The sequence below is a fragment of the Lingula anatina genome, chromosome 4, assembly GCF_051362555.1.
Source record: "Lingula anatina isolate TDL-2025a chromosome 4, LinAna3.0, whole genome shotgun sequence".
Classification (NCBI taxonomy): domain Eukaryota; kingdom Metazoa; phylum Brachiopoda; class Lingulata; order Lingulida; family Lingulidae; genus Lingula; species Lingula anatina.
Genome location: NC_141770.1, coordinates 21,340,393 through 21,360,291, shown reverse-complemented (window position 1 = coordinate 21,360,291; position 19,899 = coordinate 21,340,393). Strand labels below are relative to the sequence as shown.

The following is a 19,899-nucleotide window of genomic DNA, read 5'->3' as shown; positions in this document are numbered from 1 at the left end:
ATAGACTTTTTTTTATTGACAGTTAAAGAGTTATAGACAAGCTGCTTTTACATAAATGTAAACATATTAGATTTTCAGTTGTTTTGAAATCAATCTGGAAGACACCAGTTGCAATATTTAATTATGTATAATAAAGTAGAAGGGAAGAGGGAATAAATAATTGTTCATTTATAAAACATACAGAACAGGCGTTCTTATTGGAGCACACAGTTTAAAGAATAGCTATAAGCAATGGGTAACATTTTAAAAGTACTTTAATGGTTCTCTTTCAGGCCTTTTAAAGTGAGCCCTCTCAATGGAGTTCTTCCTGTAAATGAAAGCATGCAAGTGACCATAGAATTCAAGCCAATGACTGTGGGTGACCACTGTAAGGACCTCATATTGCACCTGGACACAGGTAAACTCACTTGTTGTTTTACAGTTTGCCAGAACATCATCATATCTCTGTCTTTATTTTAATTTGTCTTTATTCTGAAGGTGCATATACAGCATGGCATTGTTTTTAATCATACATTTGTATTACCCATTTGCTTAAAATGTGAAATTCAATATAGATTGCATTCATAATGTGAAATAAATAAGTTAAACATGATATCTAAAGAGTGACTTTGAATCTCTTTGATTTGTATTTCCTTTGAAAGATATATATATATATATATATATATATATATATATATATATATATATATATATATATATATATATATATATATATATATATATATAATCTCAACTTGTGCAGTAGGTCTGATAGATTTGGTAGATATTTTATTAATTTTTATTCCCTTCATTCAGGAGAAGACATATATATCAGTTGTTACGGTGCAGCACAAGATGCCAATGTGCGTTTGGACAAGAACTCCATTCGTATAGAAAACACATACATCTCCATGGCCAACCAGAGGACCATCACCATCATCAACCGCAGCGATGTGATCGCGCACTTCCACTGGACACAGTTTGCTACACAGCAGGAAGAGGACATGCAGAAAATGAGGTAGGAGCAGAGGGTCTGTAAAATGTGTGATATAAAATTCAAGGTAAACATTTTTTTGTTATGTTGTTGTGTGGAAAGGTAGGTTTAAATCAGTTATAAAGGAAGAAATGGGTCAAACTTGGTGATAGAGTCCAAATATAACTCTATGGCCAGTTTGCTAAATTTGAATCGCAATCTTGATATGTGTGAGACTAATGAAAAATTAAAATACATATAGATGCAGTAACAGTATGAAAAAAATGAATAAAACAAGTGGAATTTCCAAGTTAAGATATAAATGACTTCAAATAAGGTTATAGTAATAATTTTGTTATACTGCTCAAACCAGAAACCAGATAAAAAAAGTGAATTAGAAAAAAAAGATTAATGAATATATGACAAAAAATAAAATAAAATATACCACACATGATATTTGACTGAAACCAGAGCTAGTTCAGTTTTTATACCTTGCTGACTTGTTGTTCTTGTCAGGTATTGCCAGGACCTGGAGAAAGAGGAGATGTCTGAGACTGACAGGTTTCTGGAGGAATGCATCAGTGATCCAACACTCAGAGACAAAATGTCTGTACTTAGTAGGACATTCCAGAACAGAAAGAAAGTAAGTAAATATATGTATGTTCAGTACAGTACATGCACAAGGCCAATTGCCTAATTTTATTGTTAAAATACCTGTGTATATATACATTCCCCCTAAATTTGGTGTTTTCTGTTAATTTCTGGGATCAAGGAAATATTTATGAATTTTGCTATGTAATTAGATTTTTCAATTATTTGATAATAAATTGAATTGGGTAAAGAAATTTCAGTGCTTTTAGTTTTTTGAAGTATATCATCCTGAGCCTTTGGTAAAGATTTTTTTACTTATACTTTTTGTTAAATTGGATATTTAGATTAAATTTGAATTATTCATATCACAATACTAATCATGTTATGAATTCATATATGGCACGAAAATTTGAATATTTAACTATATTTTCAAATACTTTCATCACAAAAATATATCAGAACAGTTTATAGTTGAACACCCATGTATAAAGATTTATCCTTTTTCCCAGTTGATCGGCAATGACAAGATGCTGTTCAGTGATAACGTGGTGAGGATAGAGCCAGTGGAAGGGGACATCTGGCCCAACTCCTCCGCAGAGGTCACCATGATCTTCAAACCCGACCAAGCCAAAAACTACACAAGGACAGCCTTCTGCGACGTCACGGGGCGCGAGTCGCGTCTGCCACTGCGCATCCAGGGGGTCGGCATGGGCCCAAAAGTTCAGTTCTCCTTCGATGTCCTAGACATGGGGAACATATTTGTGAACTCGACACACAGTTATGAGGTTGTCTTGGCTAATAAAGGGGACATAGATGCCATTTTCACCTTACTCCCCAATAACAGCATATTTGGGCCCAGGTTTACCTTCAACCCGTCAGAGAGCATTGTAATGCCAGGAGGGCACCAGGCAATCCAGATCACATTCAACAGTCCAATCCTAGGGGACTTTCAGGAAGACTTCTATTTTCAAGTGGATGGGCAACCTGAGAAGCTGAAACTTACTTTTAGGTATGTTGTGCTTTTGTCTTCATTAAATAGACATGGAAAAACTTGTCACATTTGTAAATTCATGACGTTTTTTATAAATTTAAAATTTAAGAAGTACTAATAGAAGTAACTGTTTTTTTTTTTTTTTTGTCTGATTCTGATATTCCTGATTTGCATCATGTATGTTATTATAACCCATGATCACAATTTCCATTACAGTGGCTCAGTGATTGGCCCAACCTTCCACTTTGATGTGCCAAAACTGGAGTTTGGAACAATCTCCTACGGCTTTGTGAATACGCGTCACTGCACCCTGGTGAACACTGCTCTGGTGCCCATGACCTTTAACCTGCGTGTTCCTGGTGATGGGATAAGTGACAGCATCTCCAGTCTCAGTGACTATGACAGTAACTATAGTGAGGCGGGCTCCATGCTGCCACCTAAGGTAAAAATATACAGTGTTTTCTTATAGTGGTTAATAATGGTAATAGAAATTGCTTGTAATGTTTTTGAAATTGACTTTCGATGAGCAAGAAGAGAGAGCAAGAGAGAGGGAGAGAGACCCAGTTGTACTTGCAGTGCATTCAAAATATTTCTACTAAAATTTAATTTGATCTGTGATCTTCTAAATACTCAGCTTTGTTCAATTACTGGCCACTATTTCTGTTTGGGTCAGTCAGTTATTAAGTCCTGGTGTCCCATTGAGCTAGTTGGCTTTAACATTTTTGGAACAGACTTACTTTTAAGGCAAGCAAAAGAATTTGTCAAAAGAAAAAAAAAAAAAAAGAATAAAAAATTCAGCAAAGAGTGAATTTAAAAGAAAAACAATGTAAATGTTCTCCAGGAATTTGAGGTGGTCCCCAGCACTGGTACCCTGCAGCCCCAGAGTGAGGTCCGTATCCAGGTGAATGTCACCTCAAACACTGTGAAGAAATACGACATGGCCTTGGTGGTGGATGTGGATGGGGTCGGGGATGAGGTGGTCTCTCTGCCCATCACAGCCAGGTAGGTATTGTGAGAACTTTTTTTATGGCAGCCCTGGAGCCAAAAGAATTGTCAACAATATATATTTGCCAACACTGATTCTGATTCTGTCTGGTTGTATTTTTTTTTCTTTTTACAGAATTTGGTTTGAAGCACATCTTGTTGAATTTAGAATATAAAAATTTCAAAACTTATGCTCAGACTACTTTATTTATTTTTTAAAAATGTTTTTCTTATTGTTGTGATGGTTTTTGTTTCTTTTAAATTTCTTCTTTTTTAAAATGTATTTTACCACCATCACTATAATATTTAAAACCAATATTTTGAAAGATTTTCAATTACTATCTATTCCCTGTACAATTCCAGGTGTGTTGTACCACCAATCACAGTGTTAACACCAATCCTGGACTATGGTCGCTGTTTCCTGCGCCACCCGTATGAGCGCTATGTGAAGCTCCACAATGACACAGACCTGCCAGCCAAATATGAGCTGTTGGTGCAGCAGGTGGATGAGATGACCACCATATTTTACCACAGCCCTCAGCCCAAGGTCAGTATCGTCTAACACATGAAAGATCATTAGCTCATTTTAAACTGACTTGTTGAATGTTTTATATTCTGACTCATTTTGAGTGATCATGGTGCTGGGCTGTTGATAAGCGAAGAAAATACTCGACTTGTTGACACATATGGTCATTCTTCTTATTTAATACATTTACGAAGCATAGCTGCTGTTGTTTTGTAATTTTTTTTTATTAAACAGAGCAAAAATATTGGTGTTTTTGCTGTGATTATTTGCAAATTTTTATGGATTCAATTTCTGAACTTACACTGCTAGGACTTAGACTACATTGAAATGGAGTCAAGGAAATGTGTGTACTCTACATCGCAGCTTGATGTCTAGTAATTGTTACTAGCTTATATATTTAATTCTTTGTCTGTTCTCAGGGAATCCTTGCACCCAACTCTGTTATGGATGTCCCTCTGATTATAGAGCCCCAAGGACTGGAGGAACTGGAGTGTGTGGCTCTCTTCCTCATATTTGGCAGTGGAGAGGTGCCATTGGTAAGTTATAATGTTGATTATTATATAATAATCCACAGCATGAATACAACTGAAGTGCTTATCATATTTTATGACTTCATTTTGAAGTTTGGAGATTTTGATGTCATAAAATATGGCACATTTTCAGGTTTTAGAATTTTTTAAATCTTGTTTCTTTTTTAAGTTTTCATTTTTATTCAAAATTTAGATTTTGACTAAAAATGATATTTTTTAATTGTCATTTTGAAAACAGTTTTAAATATGTAAAATATGTTTTTTAATCTTTTCTGTCCACCAGCCTGTCCAGTTGATATGTATAGGAGAGGGTCCTGTCGTCCATGTGACTCCACTACAACTGGACTGGGGTCAAATGCCTGTACTGACCGATGTCTCCAAGACAATAAAGCTGTCCAATGAGTCACTTATTCCAGCCAAATTCACTGCTCATATGGTAAGGGTAGTATAATCCACTTTAAAGAAGTTCTTTTGATTCATTCTGGTAGTATGCTGGCTCCACACATTAAAAAAATGAAAGATCTTTCCATCTCTATTTTATCATTGCATTAGTCTTTTAACATAGTCATAAAATGTCTATCATCATTTTCATTATTATTAAAGAATATTTCGTATCTCTTCAAATTTTATGAAATAAGTTTTGATTTGTCATCATCATTATACAGGTCCGTCCTAATTCCAACTGGTGCGTGGAGCCAAGAGAGGGTGAGATTCCTGCAGAAGAGGTCCTAGAGCTCACGGTCACAGCCAACCTGGATGACCGTGTCCGGTTCCAGGATAAACTACAGGTCAATTTCCTAGAGGGACAGTCCAGAACTATTCCAGTTACTGGCTATGGCTACGGCACCACCATAGCCACAGACCCTCCCATGGCTGAGGGGGTCAACCTGGGACCTTACTTCAGGTAAATTAATCACCAAAGCTCTGGAAAGAGTTTTCTTTGTCTGTAATGAGAAAAAAACATACTCTTTTGAAACTTCATTGAAAATTCATGTGTTGTTTTATTGGAATCACCCTTGTGATAAACGATTTTTTCTATTTGTTCTTTCAGTAAGAACCCTTGCCGCAAGGTGTTCAAACTGACCAACAAAGGGCGTCGTCTCCAACAGCTTGTGTGGACCACGGAGGGCTACTCTCTCCTTCGTGCCAAAAGAGACACGGTTGAACCAGACACCAAGGATGTCAGATACAAGAACATGCCCCCAGCCCCTGAGCCCTGGCAGCCCATCTTCAAGCTGACTCCAGCCAGGATTGAACTGGTCCCTGGAGAGAGCCAGGATGTGGTGCTGGAGGGATATGTTGACATGTACGTAGATAATTACAGAACAGAAATAGGAATGAGTTTGTCATTGGAGCTTGTTTGAAAAGGTTTACTTGGGAATATCTTTTTGGGATTCTCTTTTTCAGTTAGGCTACTCCAATAAGTTTGTTTGATAAGATTTTATAGAAATGTGTTGAATTTTAAGTACATCAAGTGTTAGTATACAAAAAAAAAAAAAAAAAAAAAAAAATCAAATGCCTAACTTAGGAGTAAGTCTTAGAATGATCAAGATGTTATTGGCATTTGAATTAAAAGTTGTATCACTGATTATGCCATTTCAGGCTTCATGTTCACAAATATTTTGTTATGTTTTCATATTGATAATGCCATTTCAGGCCTCAAAATGTCCATGAGACACTACTCTGTCATGCTATCATAGGCCGTAGTGGTGGCAAGGAGCTGATCATGAGGGTGGACATTAGGGCAGAGTTCATCAGCCCATTGCTGGATTTCTCCTCCAGAAATGTGTTCTTCAGGGTGGACAAGGTGAGCGCCGGCTTCTAGTTTATTTTCAACTACTCTGGCTTTGAAAGTTGTTTGAAATATTGTAGATAGTTCTGTCAAGAAAAAGGATGCATGTTTATAACAATAAGTTTGTTATGTATGTTTTTATGAATGTAGTGGTCTTGTTCTTCTTGGTGTCTTTGTGCTGAAACATTTTTAATTGTCTGAAAAGGGAAAAAAGTGCCCCCCATTTTTTAGCATCTTGATGAGGAGTAAAGGAATAGCATTTCCTTGCATGACAAGATAATGTAAAGTTATATCAATTATTATCTTTCTTCAGCATCCAGAGGAAGAACTGAGTCTCCAGACCCAGGACTTTACCCTCAGCAATGTGTCCAGCCTTCCACTGACCATCATGCTGGGCCTCAAGTATCCATTTCAGCTGATCATCAGAGAAGGACAGGATAAGAAGATCTGCTCTGAGATGGTGGGTTAATAACTGTTTATAATTTGATTATTAGGTTATTATTATCAAGTGAGGTAATATGTTTCAATATATCATGGTTTAGTATTACTGACTTTTAGTGGTGTGTTTTTTACGACCATAACAACTCAGACTCTGTGTAATAATGGAAAATTATTCTTCATTGAGTAGAATTTTAGAAAATTAGTTAAGACAGTTGCAAGATTGTGCATTAAATGTTCAAAATCAGGTTACAGTAAATTCAGCTGTGGTCATGACAAGGGGAAGGGTTTTACTCGTTCATCAGATTGTTGGCCTCCACTTTTGTTTCTGTGATTAATGACCTTATAACTAAATTCCAATGCTTTCCATATCAGTTTCTTCAAATAAGTAGAGAGTCCTGTAAACCAGACTTAAGTTTGTTCAGAGCTGAACTTACCCTGCTTACTCCCTGGCACAGTTCAGTTAAAAAGATCTCTTCCTTGCAGGAGATGAGCCTTGCCATAGGGGAGTCTCAGACCATCAGAATCCAGTTTGATCCCTCCTACAAGGATGATTTCCACATTCGCACTGCAGAGGAAGTGCTGACAGTGGCCTACAAAGAACACCCACATGTGGTAAATATGATGAACAGCATATTTGCGAAATAAGAGTCATTAGTGCATTATAATGGGCTACTGTTACTTGTACATTTTCACTTCTTTTCATGTGCACTTTGTGACTTTAATGAAGAGATACTGGAATTGCTCTACATATTAAAATGTTTGATTATTTATACAATGTTCTAGAAATGCATTTCTTTTCCATGTATGGTTCTGTTGTAGAAAATGCTGAAAAAGTTATATTGATTTAGCTTTTTTTATTTTTGTTGCAAAATGATGGTGGTTTGTTCATGAATAACTGAAACATCTGTATGCATTTAACCTATCCATCCATCCATCCATTCATCTCTAGGACTACATTGCCCTGAGAGGAGAAGTCTACTTTCCGAACTTAGAATTTGAGAAGAGTGTAATAAACTTTGGTTGTATCCTGAATGACACAGAGGTCACACGGTATGTCAACATCACCAACAACAGCCCTATGGAGGTCAAATACAAGTGGTGTTTCCTCATTGGTGATGAGCCTTGCACAGTTTTCCACAAGCGTCAGACTGTCACTCACCAGGTCATAGGGGAGGAGCTTGAAGAGTACTATGAGGAAGGTCAGAGTCAAGGTCACTCCAGCCAAGGTGAAGGTCAGCCAGAGGGTCAAGGCCAGCAAGTTGAAGTGGAAATTCAGGACTCAGAGCAGTATGCTCAAGAATTGGAAGAGTCAAGACAAGAAGAGAAGGTAAGAGAGATTCAGAGTAAATGGGTCCTGTTTCCTTTTTCAAATTATTTTGAAAACTAATTATCAATTCTGTAAATTTTGAAAGTAATGCTGATAAGCAATAGCATTTATGAAAATTGTTAATTTTTGCTCTTTTAAAGTAGGTGTTGTTTCCAAAAGGGTCTGACTATATACGCACTCTCATCATTAATAATATGTCTTTGATACATAGTTTTTAAATTATATTGAATTTCACGCATACTGGATTAATTCTCCTGAAAAAAAAGATAAAGTGTTTCCATCAATTTATCATCATCTTTAAAGGGCATTAGAATAAAATTTAGCTTTTAAATTATTTATTTTAGGAAGTAGACAAGGAACTGATGTTGATCATAGATGAAGACCAAAAAGACTTGGATACTGAGAAGGGATCAGTTCATAAAGCAGACTCAGAGAAGGCAGAAACTGACAGACAAGTATCTGAAAAGGTTGGTTTTATGTCTCACAATGAAAAATAACCCAGACAGAAAAGCACCCTTAATTCAAAAACTTTTAATGATGACTGTGCCTATGACTAGTAGAAAACCAAGTGTCTCAGAAAGTGTTCAAGCTCCTATTTAGTCAACAGTGAGTTATTGAAGTATTTTTTAATTATTTTCCTGTTATATGTAGGATAAGGCTCAAAGCTTGGAAGAAAAGTTATATAATTGTGTTTCATTTGCTCCTTGACCCTTACCCATATCACATTTTCCCTTGTTGGTTATATGAAAAAAATCAAAGAATGAAAGTAAAAAATGTGATACAAACCTTTTCCTTTGCAGGGAGGGTCACCTCAGATGCAGGAGGCTGTAGAGAAACTGGACCTTGGCCGCGGTGTGAGTGTCCAGAGCCGGCAGAGCCGGGCAATGAGCAGGATGGACACTGGGACACCCAAGCCACCTGTACTGGTCAATGCCAAACTGGCCGAGCTGATGGACAGAGAGCCAGAGGAGGAAGACCTGGGGGTGGAGGAGGTGAGGGAATCCTGATTTTTCAATGAAAAAAAAACCTGAAGAATTAAAAAAAAAAGTTTAATCTCATTATTATTTTAACAAAAACAAGAGAGATGGGTTCTGCTGTTTGAGCAGCTTCTCAAAATTTATTGATTAAATTATTATTAAAAAAAGAAGGTGTTCTGTATTTACAAAAAGAGTGTGCAGCAAATATTAAATTTAACAATAAGGGGGCAAATACCTAGAATAGATTTAATTTATAACAAAAAAATGACAACTTTAATTTTAATCATTTTCCAGATATTTGACATCTTGCCCCTGTACGGCACCCTTAAGTCTGGTGACACAGAGCAGATTACCTTGACCTTCTATGGTCATGCAGACATAGGCAGCAAGGCCAGAGCTATCTGTGAGGTGGAAGGAGGACCCACATATGTGGTGGAACTGAAGGGAGAGGCCTCTCTTGTACAGTATGCCTTTGATTGCCAGGATATAGACTATGGGAAGCAGGTACAGTGGGTGAAGCAGTTAGTGTGTGTGTGTGTGTGCACGCATGTGCGTGTGTTTGTGCATGCGTATGTAAGTGAGTTCTGTGTGTTCTTATAATAACAAGGTTTAATATATTAAAGATGAGTAATCTTTTCTGCCTATGTGCCCTAGGTATAACTTATTGAGAAGTCATAGTAGTTTTTTTTTTCTTATTTTTTTTGTTTTAGAATATATATCTTTTGTATCAAGCTTGTTAAACTGTCAGAAAAGAAATTTATGACATGGACTATTCAAGATGTATTTGTTATTCTTCTCCACCAGATGTATGACCAAGTAGCAGAGACCCAGATCACCCTGATAAACACAGGAAAAGTAGGCTTTAACTTCACTGCAATCAACATGGATCCCAGCCTGGAGAAAAAGCCCAGAGCCGGAGTGCCTGTTATGATTCCACACACTGTAAGTTTGTTTGAACTTTAAGCTTATTTAATTTTTTATTTCTGATTGCTATAAGGGGAAGTGGAAAAGACAAATATTGAATTGTGAGACAGTCAGGTGGGCAACATTATATGAATCCATAACCCTATTTTTATCATTAGATATTGTCCTAACATTTTTTTTTTGTGGCGTTGCCTTTGAAGATTTGCCAGCCTATTTGGAAAATTTACAAACACACTGACACTTTTTCTAATGTTACTCATAGTTAACAAAACAAAAAGTGATTGCAATAATTATTATACTTTTATGTCTTAATCCAACCAACATGAGTGAGACTATTGACATTCCCTTAAAATTGTCTATTTCACAGGGCTATATTGAGCCATTCAGTGAGTTAATCCTGACAGTCAAGTACCTCCCTGGGGTACCAGAGAGATTCCACCGCAGCTTCCAGATCCAAGTGGCACACTTCGAACCTGACACCATCAACATCTACGGAGAGGGTGTATTTCCCAGGATCTCCCTGGACCTGCCACGGGTGGATGACGATGACGGGAGGTACTCCTCACAACTGAAGGAGGCCAGAGAGTTGCTGAGTGGGGAGAAGAAGTGTGGGAAGGATCCCTTCAACAGCCTGGCCTCCACACTGAGGGAGACACACAGGGAGGATGACCATGTGTTCCTGCAGGTGAGAGAGAGAGAGAGAGAGAGAGAGAGAGAGAGAGAGAGAGAGAGAGAGAGAGATGGGAGAGGGTGCAAAGGGGAAGGAGTGACTAACCCTGAGTTTCAGAGTCAGATTTTTCAATTTCTTTATATGGTAGTTTATTGGATGAGTGTATTGATAATCATATGAAAGTTTGAAAATGAAGATGTTGGCCGAATCAGAATCTGGATTTCTGCAACTTGTTTTAAAAGTAAATAACTTAATGTGTAATCGACGATTTTGCTAAAATATTGCTATTTAATATAATAATTCTAGGAATTATCTTACAAGAATCTTAAAATGTTGATCCCTTTTACTTAAACCCTTGAAATAAAAAAAGTTTTATAATCATATCAAAAGTGCAGTATTTTATGTTAACTTATACTAATTTGAATATTCTGATGATGTTCCTTCAGCCTGAAGGCATGCCCTCTGAGCTGGAGCTGCAGATGGAGGTGGAGAGACTGATGGTGAAGGAATACGCCATGGACCAACTGCAGCAGTCCAACAGGTCTGAAACACATGACACATCCCACGTGCCCACCACACATGACAGCAAGGAGCACAGCAAGAAGGGGAAGAGAAAGAAGAACAGGTACGAGTTTGTTATCTGTTAGGATTGTAGTTAAAGATCAGGAATGTCTTGTTAGTGTTGTTGTTATAAATGATGATGTTACTGTTCATTGTGACTCATGCTGATGCTGTGGAAAGACTCTGTTGAGTTTAGCAGGTGAAAAAGAATAAGAACTTTTTATGTTAAAGTTGGCAGGCATTGAAGTTGGAATGTCCTTAGGTTATTCATTTTGATACATGGACATGCTTTTGAAACTATTATAAAGGCAACGCTATAGTTAATATACTATCCTATTAAAAAGAAATGTGCTTTTAATTGGCTATTGGGTTATCAGAAATCATTTGTTAGTACACTTTGTTTTTAATTTCACAAACTATTTTCTCTTCAAGACCCCGCCTCCCTGACTATCTCCTGGACTTTGGCTACGTCGTATTGGGCACAGTGCGCACACACATTGTGCGTGCAACAAACAGCGGATGGTACCCTGCCTCTTTCTCCGTTGACCATGAGCAGAGTCATGGCACTGGTTTTAATGTAGAACTTGACCGTGTGAAGCAGCTGCCTGGTGCCCCTGACCATGAGACAGTGGACTTTGTGGTCAGTTTTGACCCCAGGGGAGCCAACCTGCCACTGGGGGATATAGACACTGTGGTCCCTATTACTGTGAGTACCTCTTTGATTGTTTCTGTCTTTCTGTAACATAATCAAGTTAACTGTTGTTTTTCATAGTTCTTATAACTGTTTTGGAGCAAAAGTATACAAAACTGTTTAGCTTGCTTGACATGTTTTATATTACTAGAACAACCTACTTTCAATATAACCCAGTGATAACTGAAAGTTTCAAATTCTTTTTTTACAAAAAAGTAGAAGCAAATCATTTTGGTTTTGTTTAAAAACCTATTATTTAGTGTTTGTTTGATAAGAAATTTTAATTAATTTATTTTCCTCTGTCTCTCCACAGATTGTGAATGGTCCCCAGATCAATGTGCGTCTGCACGCCAACGTGACAATGCCTGAGATGACAGTGTCTGCGGACACCCTGGAGTTTGGGGAGGTCAAGTGTGGTGAGTGTAAGATCATCACCATCCAGCTGTACAACCACAAGTTTGTACGTTGTGAGTGGAATTCTCTGCCACTGGAGAAAGACAAGAAAAAGGTGAGATTTGTTGGTTCTGTGTGGATAGAGATAAGACACTTGCCAATGAGACTAGTTTCCTTTTTTTCTATCAAAGGGGAAAGGAGGGGGGGGGGCAAATACCTCAACAGTTAAATACAAAACCACTGTTACTAGGCACAAATGCTTAAAAATGATCATTATACTTTTATTTATAGCTTTGATTTTTTAAAATCTCATTTATGATCACAATCTCTCAACTATTTTATTTTCTTATCTTATTTGAGACTTGACAGACATTTGTTTTTGAAAATTTATTTAAACAGATCCAAGTATTTGTATTTTCATTTTTTTTCAACCTTTCAGGACAAGCACATTCCCATGCACCTGCGTCGCAAGATGCGTCAGGAGAAAGCCAAGCCACGCACATTTGAAGTGATGCCCCCAATGGGGGTGCTCATGCCAGGACAGAGACTCAATGTGCAGGTCAAGTTTATGCCCACGGAAGAGGTAATATCATATATTACTATGTTTAATTATGTTATTCATTTTATGTAGTAATGTGGTAATTTGAGTAAATGATTATTAACTCCTTTAAATAATTTTTACTTCAGGTTGATGATAATAATAATAATAATAATAAATATTAATAATAATATAAATAATAAATTTAATATTATTTAATAATAATGGTCAACTGTTATAATTACCAAAATATGCCTTAATTCTAAAAGGTATTTAAATGACATTAAAATACAATGTCAAAAAATAAACATTTTTATTTCCCATTATTTCAGAAATACTATGAATACAGGGTTCCTATCCGTATAGCTCAGAGTAGTCAGCGTCTGCTGGTCCTGGCCAGGGGGAATGGTCTGGAGCCCAGGCTGGACTTTGAGAAGACCCTGATGGAGTTTGGCCCCATTCTGCCCCACAGTCCTGGGGACGAGAGAGAGGTGGTGGTCAGAAACCCATGTCAGTTCCCTATAGAGATTTATAACCTGGAGTTTGACAAGACATATCTTGAAGAAGAGAAGGTATTTGTTTGTTTGTCTGTTTGTTTGTTTTTGTGTATCTGTGTGTTTGTGTTTCTGTAATCTTTTTGTTAAACTAGTGAAAAATAGCTAATTCTTGTTTTGTTCAGCAAGTAATTTATCTATACCATTTGGCAGAATAATTTATTAACCAAGGGTGGACCTTGACATGTATGGTTTATTGCCATATTCTATGAAAATAATTCACATAACAGTCACAGTTACAATCTGTTTACACTGATGAAATGTCCACTTTCTGAAACATGGAGAAAACTACAGAAGCTGTATTTTTCTCAGTAAATGTTCACAGTCTGCTTTCTATGAACTAAGCAGACAATTTGCACATATTTTTTGTTTTGATTAGGTCCTGAGGCTTATGAAAGGATATGATGAGTACAACACAATTCTCCTACCACCAAGAGGTCCCTCAGAGAAATTACCAGCAGAACTACTGGAGTATTATGAAGGTAAGTCCACTGATACTCAATGTTATTTTCTATTATTTAAGTTTAATGATTCCCAATTACTCCTTATCTAATATAACTTTATTTGATACTTTTATTAATATTTAATTTATACATACTTCTTACATTTCTCTAATTGTCTGAAAAGTTTTTTTTTTTTTTATAATGATTTTATTGCATTGTCCCCAGCATTTAGTGTTTATTTGTATTGCAACTGCGTTTAGTTGCAATACAAATAAATGATAACAATTACTTTAAGACTTAGTTTATTAAGTTTTAGGGTCTGATTTGATGGGCTATTAGTCATAAAACAATTTTGATTTTATTAGATTTTATGGAGGATGGGATAGTAGAGAGACCCCACAAAATAATATTCCTATTCCTATTAATTTATATGATTTATATAGAAACAGTTTGAACCTGATAACACAACTGACATTTCAGACCAAATGAAGAAGCTAGAAGAGGTGGAGCGCAAGAAAAGAGAGAAGGAGGAAGCTGCAGAGGCAAGCAGAAAAGAGCAGGAAGAGAGAGGTAAGATGCCAGTGATGTCATTGAAAAGATCAAGAACTGAGTGAATACTTAAAATAGAATTTAAGACAATTACCAGGATGATAATGAAAAGATGCAAAATTTGGAATAAAATCTGTTATGCAAAAGAAAATGTAAAATATGTGGCAACTCAGGACAAATGGAATGTAAATAATTTTCATTTTATAAAAGGCAGGTGACGGAATGTGATCATATGAATGTTATTTTATCATTTCTAAATCAGAAGCTGCAGCAGAGGAAGGGGAGGAGAAAGCTGAAGGAGAAAATGGAGAACCAGAGACCCCCAAGCTGGATATTCCTCAGATTGCCAGGACTGCTCCGTCCCGTACTGGTACTGCTGATGCATCCAAAGGAGAAGAAATGAAGGAGGGCAGTGGAGAGGATGAAGAGAAGGAAGATAAAGAGGAAGAGCAAGAAGAAGGTACTTAATTCATTTTATTTTTTGTCTCCCCCACAGGAAAGGGGATTTGATGTGTTTTTATTTGCCTCCCCTGTGAGGTCATTCTTATGCCGTATATACATGTATTAGTATGCTATTTGTGACATTGAAATAATAATAATTATTATGATGATCCTTATATATATTGATGATTATTCAATATTCAACCACAGACTGGAGATATATTTTGCAGTATTCTGATAATAATACAAGTCAGTTTTTTTTTTTTTTTTTTTTTTACAAAATGTGTAATAACATTGATTAAATTCCAGACAAGCCTGGAGAGTCCATTGGCAGTGCAGGTGTAGGTGAGCTGGAGATAACGCCAGTATCAGCCGCCATTGCCCGCCATCTTGGAATTGACTTGACACAGGAGGGTAAAGCTGCAAGGAACCGCAGAGGAGTGGCATTTATTGTTCACGGAGCTCCTATGGCTGGTAAGTAGGAACGAAGCAAGCATTCATGAATTTCAAGGATTTTCATATTACCATGAAGAGACTTGTTATTTTAGTGATTTGCATACAATATTTTGATTACTTTCATAATTTTGTGTATATAATGAAACTGAAATAATGAAAAATACCTGCCAGTTGGTGTTTATTTCTCTATGGCAAGACAATTATCTGTAAAGATATACATGAAAGGGCTAGTCTATGTAATTCTCATCAATTCAGCCAGATTACTGCATCAGTTTCAGATAAGTTACTGGTTTATATTAATGACAATAGCTAATAAAGTTATTATTCTTGTATAGCTTCCTAGAACAACTGAAGTATGTAACTCCATGTGTATTTGCAGGCAAAACCTCCAGTGCCGTAGCCCTAGCCAAGCACTACGAGGCAGCATTACTGACACTAGATGGTGTCATATTAGAGGCCATTTCTAATGGCTCCACACCCGCAGGTCTGCGTGCACGCGAGATGTGTGCTGAGGCAGCACGCAAACAGGCAGAACTTGAAAAGCTTGCAGAGGGGATGGGTGAGGAAGGAGAGAAAATCAAAGCTGGTGGACTAACAGCTGAAGCAGTGGCTGCTCACACGCAAGGAACAGGTGAGCATAAGGATTGGACTGTTATGATATAATGTGTGTATTATGTATATGTATTATGTGTGTATTTTATTGAAGTTGAAATTTTTTTCTAGAAAAAATTTAGATGAAATCTAAAAATCTGTTTTCAGATGACAGTTATTGAGTGTTTTCATGTTCAAAAACTTCCACCTGCACACATACACCTACCTATGTACCCACACAAATGTCTACATCTTAATATCAGAACTTGCTGTATTTTTTTTATGTACACTTTCTTTAAATAATATTTTTATAACTACTTTTTTTACACCACAGGTCCTGCTGCAGCCCACGCTCCAAGTATCATCTCCAACCGTAAGACCAGCACAGTTGCTGATCATAAAGGAGGCAAGGAGAAGATTAAGGCAGGAATAGCTGCCTCCTCCGTGGATGGCACGAGTCAGGTAGGGGCACACTTCTCTTATTACAGCCATGTCTATGTCATGTAGGCTGCACTCTGCATGTGGATATTATTTACAATATCAGCACAAAAGGATGTTCACTCTCATAGCACTTTATGTGTGGCATGACTCTTCATAGTTGTGGATCTGTAAATATTGGTTTTCTTCAATGCACAGTGTATAATTGCAGTATGATGCTTTAAAGCTTAGAAGCAATGCATTGCTTTTTGTAGGATATTTTTTGACAGGGTAACTTTCTTTTTGTATGTTTGTATAAGACCTATTTTTGATAAAAAAAGTTAAAAAATGAAGAGTTGACAGTTTGCATCTGAGATAAAGTTACTAGCAACATGATATGCCTACCAGGTGTTTGTGCATATCTGTCAAATCAAACTAAACTGAGAAATTGAACAACCATCATGATATTTATCAAAGATGCAAATTGATTGATTTTGATTAAAGTGGACATTATTTTTATTAAGCTTGTAGCATTCTTAAGCACCTTTATTGTTATGTTTCAAAAGCACAGGCTCTCTGTCACTTTTTTTGCTAGTCTGTTTGATAAATTTTGCCTTCTGTCTGCTAGTGGCATTCCCAGGAGAGTATGCTTCATTCCAATGCTGCATTAGATACACATAGATCGCAATACTTCTCGCACCATAAGCACGGGCACAAGGTTGGTTTGTGTTGGTTTATGTGCCCCCTCACCTCCCACCCCCCAAACTCTTTGTGTTTGGAACTCTTAGCCTTGTTTTCCAAAGTTCATTATGAATCGGTGATTTTCAAGTCAGAACTAGCTTCCAGCAATGACACAACATTGATTTGTTTCTTCTTAGTGGACAAGGCATCGCAAAAAGTTTTTTGACACAAATTTTCATGAAATTTCCATGATACACAGTAATTGAAGGAAGGAAAGAATTGATTTCAAATTGAATCCAAGTCTGAGACTCCTAATATTTTTAAAAGTGGAAGACTTATTAACATTAAATTGGAACTAAGAATTCTGATTTAGAAAAGAATCAACTATTTGTTGTGAACTTTGGAGCATATGGTTACTGCACTGCCATGCTACCCACCCTGCTTTGTCTGTAGGAAATTTTAGTTGGATTATGTTTATTTTATGGCAATTGCTTTATGTTGCTTGTGTATTCAGTGTTTTAATTGCTTTTTTATGTTAAGATTGCTGCTGATTATGTTGCTGATAGATGTTTTATATATAGTTGAATCTTTGAACGTTATGAATTTTTATTTATTGCAGCACCTTTATGTTAATTAATTGCTTATAAGACCCTACCCACCCTCACTTTAATCTTTTTGAGTCACTTAAAAGCTTTTTATATGTTGCAGTGTTCATTGTTTTTCTGTTAGTTAATATTTAAAGTTGTTTGGGTTTCTTTCTTGAAGTCTGATAATGCCAAAATTCAGCGAGGACGAGGTGCTGCTGCCGCCGCACAGGAAGAAGATGCATCACAGGTGCCCTCTAGTGGCAGCACTTGCTTGAAAACGCACACCATTTGCTGTTGTACTCATTAATATATTGTTAGGCAGCAGACAAAATTCATTTTATCTGGCAACTCCATTGATCAAAGTAGTCTTTTCTTGTCTTTTTTTTTTTTTACATATGGAGTTTTCTTTCCACTTTTATCCTTACTGTAACATTAATGTTTTTATATTTGAAATTTTACATTTGAATAACATAATGCTTTGTTTGCTGCCTAGCCATATTCATAGGTTTACACTAATAAAAAAATAGATTTTTAAGAGCCCATTTCTGCTTTGGAGCAACTTAAAACATGACTCATTATAATTTTAGCATTAGAAAAAAGGGTTGATTTAGTCATTAAAAGTAATTTCAAAAGCAAATTATATCATAATAGATTACATGCTAGAAGTACCCTGTAATTTACTAACTCAGTTGTGTAGATGTGTTTCTATGTTGTTTGTTTATATTCAAGACGAAAAAAAAAGAGAGAGATTAACTATGTAACATATTTTTGGCTAATAGCAGGAGTGTAAAAGTTTGATCAGTAACTTCGAAATTGGTGTTATTTTTTTTAGCACGATTGAACTATTTAAACCTAATAAGATTAAAAGATAAATGAAATGAAATCTAACCAGGCATATATATTGTTTGTGATGAAGATTGAGACAGTGCAATGGTTTTTATACACACTCATGTTTGTGGCATGTTTATAAAAGAGAGTGCTACATAATCTTGGGTGTTATATTTTGCAAGTAGTTTTCTTTTTCCACTGTTGTTTGCAGTGTATTCAGGTGAATCGGACTTATTGTGTTGCTTGACAGTTTACAGATTTGATATATAATCTGACATTTAAAAAAAATGTACAACTTTCAATTTATACAAAAAACTCCTGAATGATAAAAACCTGGTAAAAAAGCTACCTAATCACATCAACATTTTCAGAACACAATTTCACAGTTCAGAATCACTTCAAATTATACTTTAATATTTAGGGAACTAAAATTATTCAAGAAGCTTGTTACACATTGTTTATGTCTTTTTTCCTCCCAGGTCCCCAGCAGTCCACCCCCACTGGCAGCCCCAATAGCTCGCCGTCTCAGTGTGAGTGCCAGCGTGGCAGGAGAGGGTGGTCTCATGAGCTGTGTGCTACCTGAGGAACTGCTGGTAGACATACTGGCAGAGAGGCTACAGGTGAGTGTCACTGGGGTTTTAAGATTTAGGCCTTTTTGCACATTGAGTGGTACAGTTTTCTGTATGATCCCACCAGTCTAAGAGATTGACAACTTAATAGCCTGGCTGTTACGTTTGAACCACCTAAACCCCTTTAACCAGATCAATTTTGTTTGGTAAATTGGGGCTTGTGAAAGTTATCAGCCCCCCCCCCCCCCCCCCCCCCCCCCCTCCCTCCAACCCCAACTCCAAACTGAAAAGGTTGTGCTCCACTTACGTCTTTTCCCTCTCCGTCCTTAAAACCACAGTCTGTGGCAAATGATTTAACCATAATTATGTATATTCTGTCCTATTTTTCCAGCTGAATGACTGTCACCGTGGCGTGGTGTTTGATGGGCTGGACACACTGTTCAGTGCTAACATGGTCAATGCTCTCTATGCCCTCCTCAAGGCTCTCAACAACAGAAAGTACCTGTACTTTGTCACCCTGAAGCTCAGCTATGACACCTTGAAGGAGAGAGAGAAGAAAGAACAGGAGGAGAAAGGTTGGTAGTTCATATGATTAGGGTTGCTTTTTGCTGAAAGGAGGCTGAAAAAATAGCATGCAATTTTGTATTTTTTTTTTTTTGTAAAAAGTTGGTAATATTAAAATAATGATTTGCTTACTGTACATATTTATTGCCATGATGGTATTGGCATCATACTTTTAAATTGTAACTGTTTACCTTATATGAAATTCTGTTGAGTAAACGTAGATTTTGATATTTATTTCTTTTCCTTATACTCACCCCCCAAAAGAAATTGACATTAAATTTACAACATTGTCAACTGAGATCAAGTTCTTTGAAATACACTTATTTATTTG

The 19,899-nt window shown here is 36.6% G+C and overlaps 1 protein-coding gene across 5 annotated transcripts in view; it reads left to right on the top strand.

Moving 5' to 3' along the window:
- Positions 1 to 19,899, top strand: part of LOC106170364 (axonemal central pair apparatus protein HYDIN) — a 49,796-nt gene that overhangs the window by 2,875 nt on the left and 27,022 nt on the right. For 3 of the 5 annotated variants that reach the window (XM_087010284.1, XM_087010283.1, XM_087010281.1), the window contains exons 7-40: positions 273 to 397; positions 796 to 997; positions 1,469 to 1,595; positions 2,053 to 2,552; positions 2,751 to 2,976; positions 3,376 to 3,536; positions 3,882 to 4,065; positions 4,464 to 4,580; positions 4,858 to 5,010; positions 5,240 to 5,478; positions 5,626 to 5,880; positions 6,231 to 6,381; positions 6,680 to 6,826; positions 7,291 to 7,419; positions 7,757 to 8,134; positions 8,479 to 8,601; positions 8,935 to 9,126; positions 9,406 to 9,615; positions 9,916 to 10,053; positions 10,403 to 10,720; positions 11,152 to 11,330; positions 11,699 to 11,972; positions 12,271 to 12,465; positions 12,790 to 12,933; positions 13,221 to 13,460; positions 13,822 to 13,924; positions 14,366 to 14,455; positions 14,697 to 14,894; positions 15,185 to 15,349; positions 15,711 to 15,962; positions 16,257 to 16,384; positions 16,968 to 17,057; positions 18,915 to 19,055; positions 19,396 to 19,579. In XM_087010284.1, the coding sequence (XP_086866410.1) occupies positions 273 to 397; positions 796 to 997; positions 1,469 to 1,595; positions 2,053 to 2,552; positions 2,751 to 2,976; positions 3,376 to 3,536; positions 3,882 to 4,065; positions 4,464 to 4,580; positions 4,858 to 5,010; positions 5,240 to 5,478; positions 5,626 to 5,880; positions 6,231 to 6,381; positions 6,680 to 6,826; positions 7,291 to 7,419; positions 7,757 to 8,134; positions 8,479 to 8,601; positions 8,935 to 9,126; positions 9,406 to 9,615; positions 9,916 to 10,053; positions 10,403 to 10,720; positions 11,152 to 11,330; positions 11,699 to 11,972; positions 12,271 to 12,465; positions 12,790 to 12,933; positions 13,221 to 13,460; positions 13,822 to 13,924; positions 14,366 to 14,455; positions 14,697 to 14,894; positions 15,185 to 15,349; positions 15,711 to 15,962; positions 16,257 to 16,384; positions 16,968 to 17,057; positions 18,915 to 19,055; positions 19,396 to 19,579 (6,458 nt within the window). Of the gene's footprint in view, positions 1 to 272; positions 398 to 795; positions 998 to 1,468; positions 1,596 to 2,052; positions 2,553 to 2,750; positions 2,977 to 3,375; positions 3,537 to 3,881; positions 4,066 to 4,463; positions 4,581 to 4,857; positions 5,011 to 5,239; positions 5,479 to 5,625; positions 5,881 to 6,230; positions 6,382 to 6,679; positions 6,827 to 7,290; positions 7,420 to 7,756; positions 8,135 to 8,478; positions 8,602 to 8,934; positions 9,127 to 9,405; positions 9,616 to 9,915; positions 10,054 to 10,402; positions 10,721 to 11,151; positions 11,331 to 11,698; positions 11,973 to 12,270; positions 12,466 to 12,789; positions 12,934 to 13,220; positions 13,461 to 13,821; positions 13,925 to 14,365; positions 14,456 to 14,696; positions 14,895 to 15,184; positions 15,350 to 15,710; positions 15,963 to 16,256; positions 16,385 to 16,967; positions 17,058 to 17,785; positions 17,855 to 18,914; positions 19,056 to 19,395; positions 19,580 to 19,899 lie in introns of all 5 variants that reach the window. The other 2 variants (XM_087010282.1, XM_087010285.1) reach the window with 2 other exon arrangements.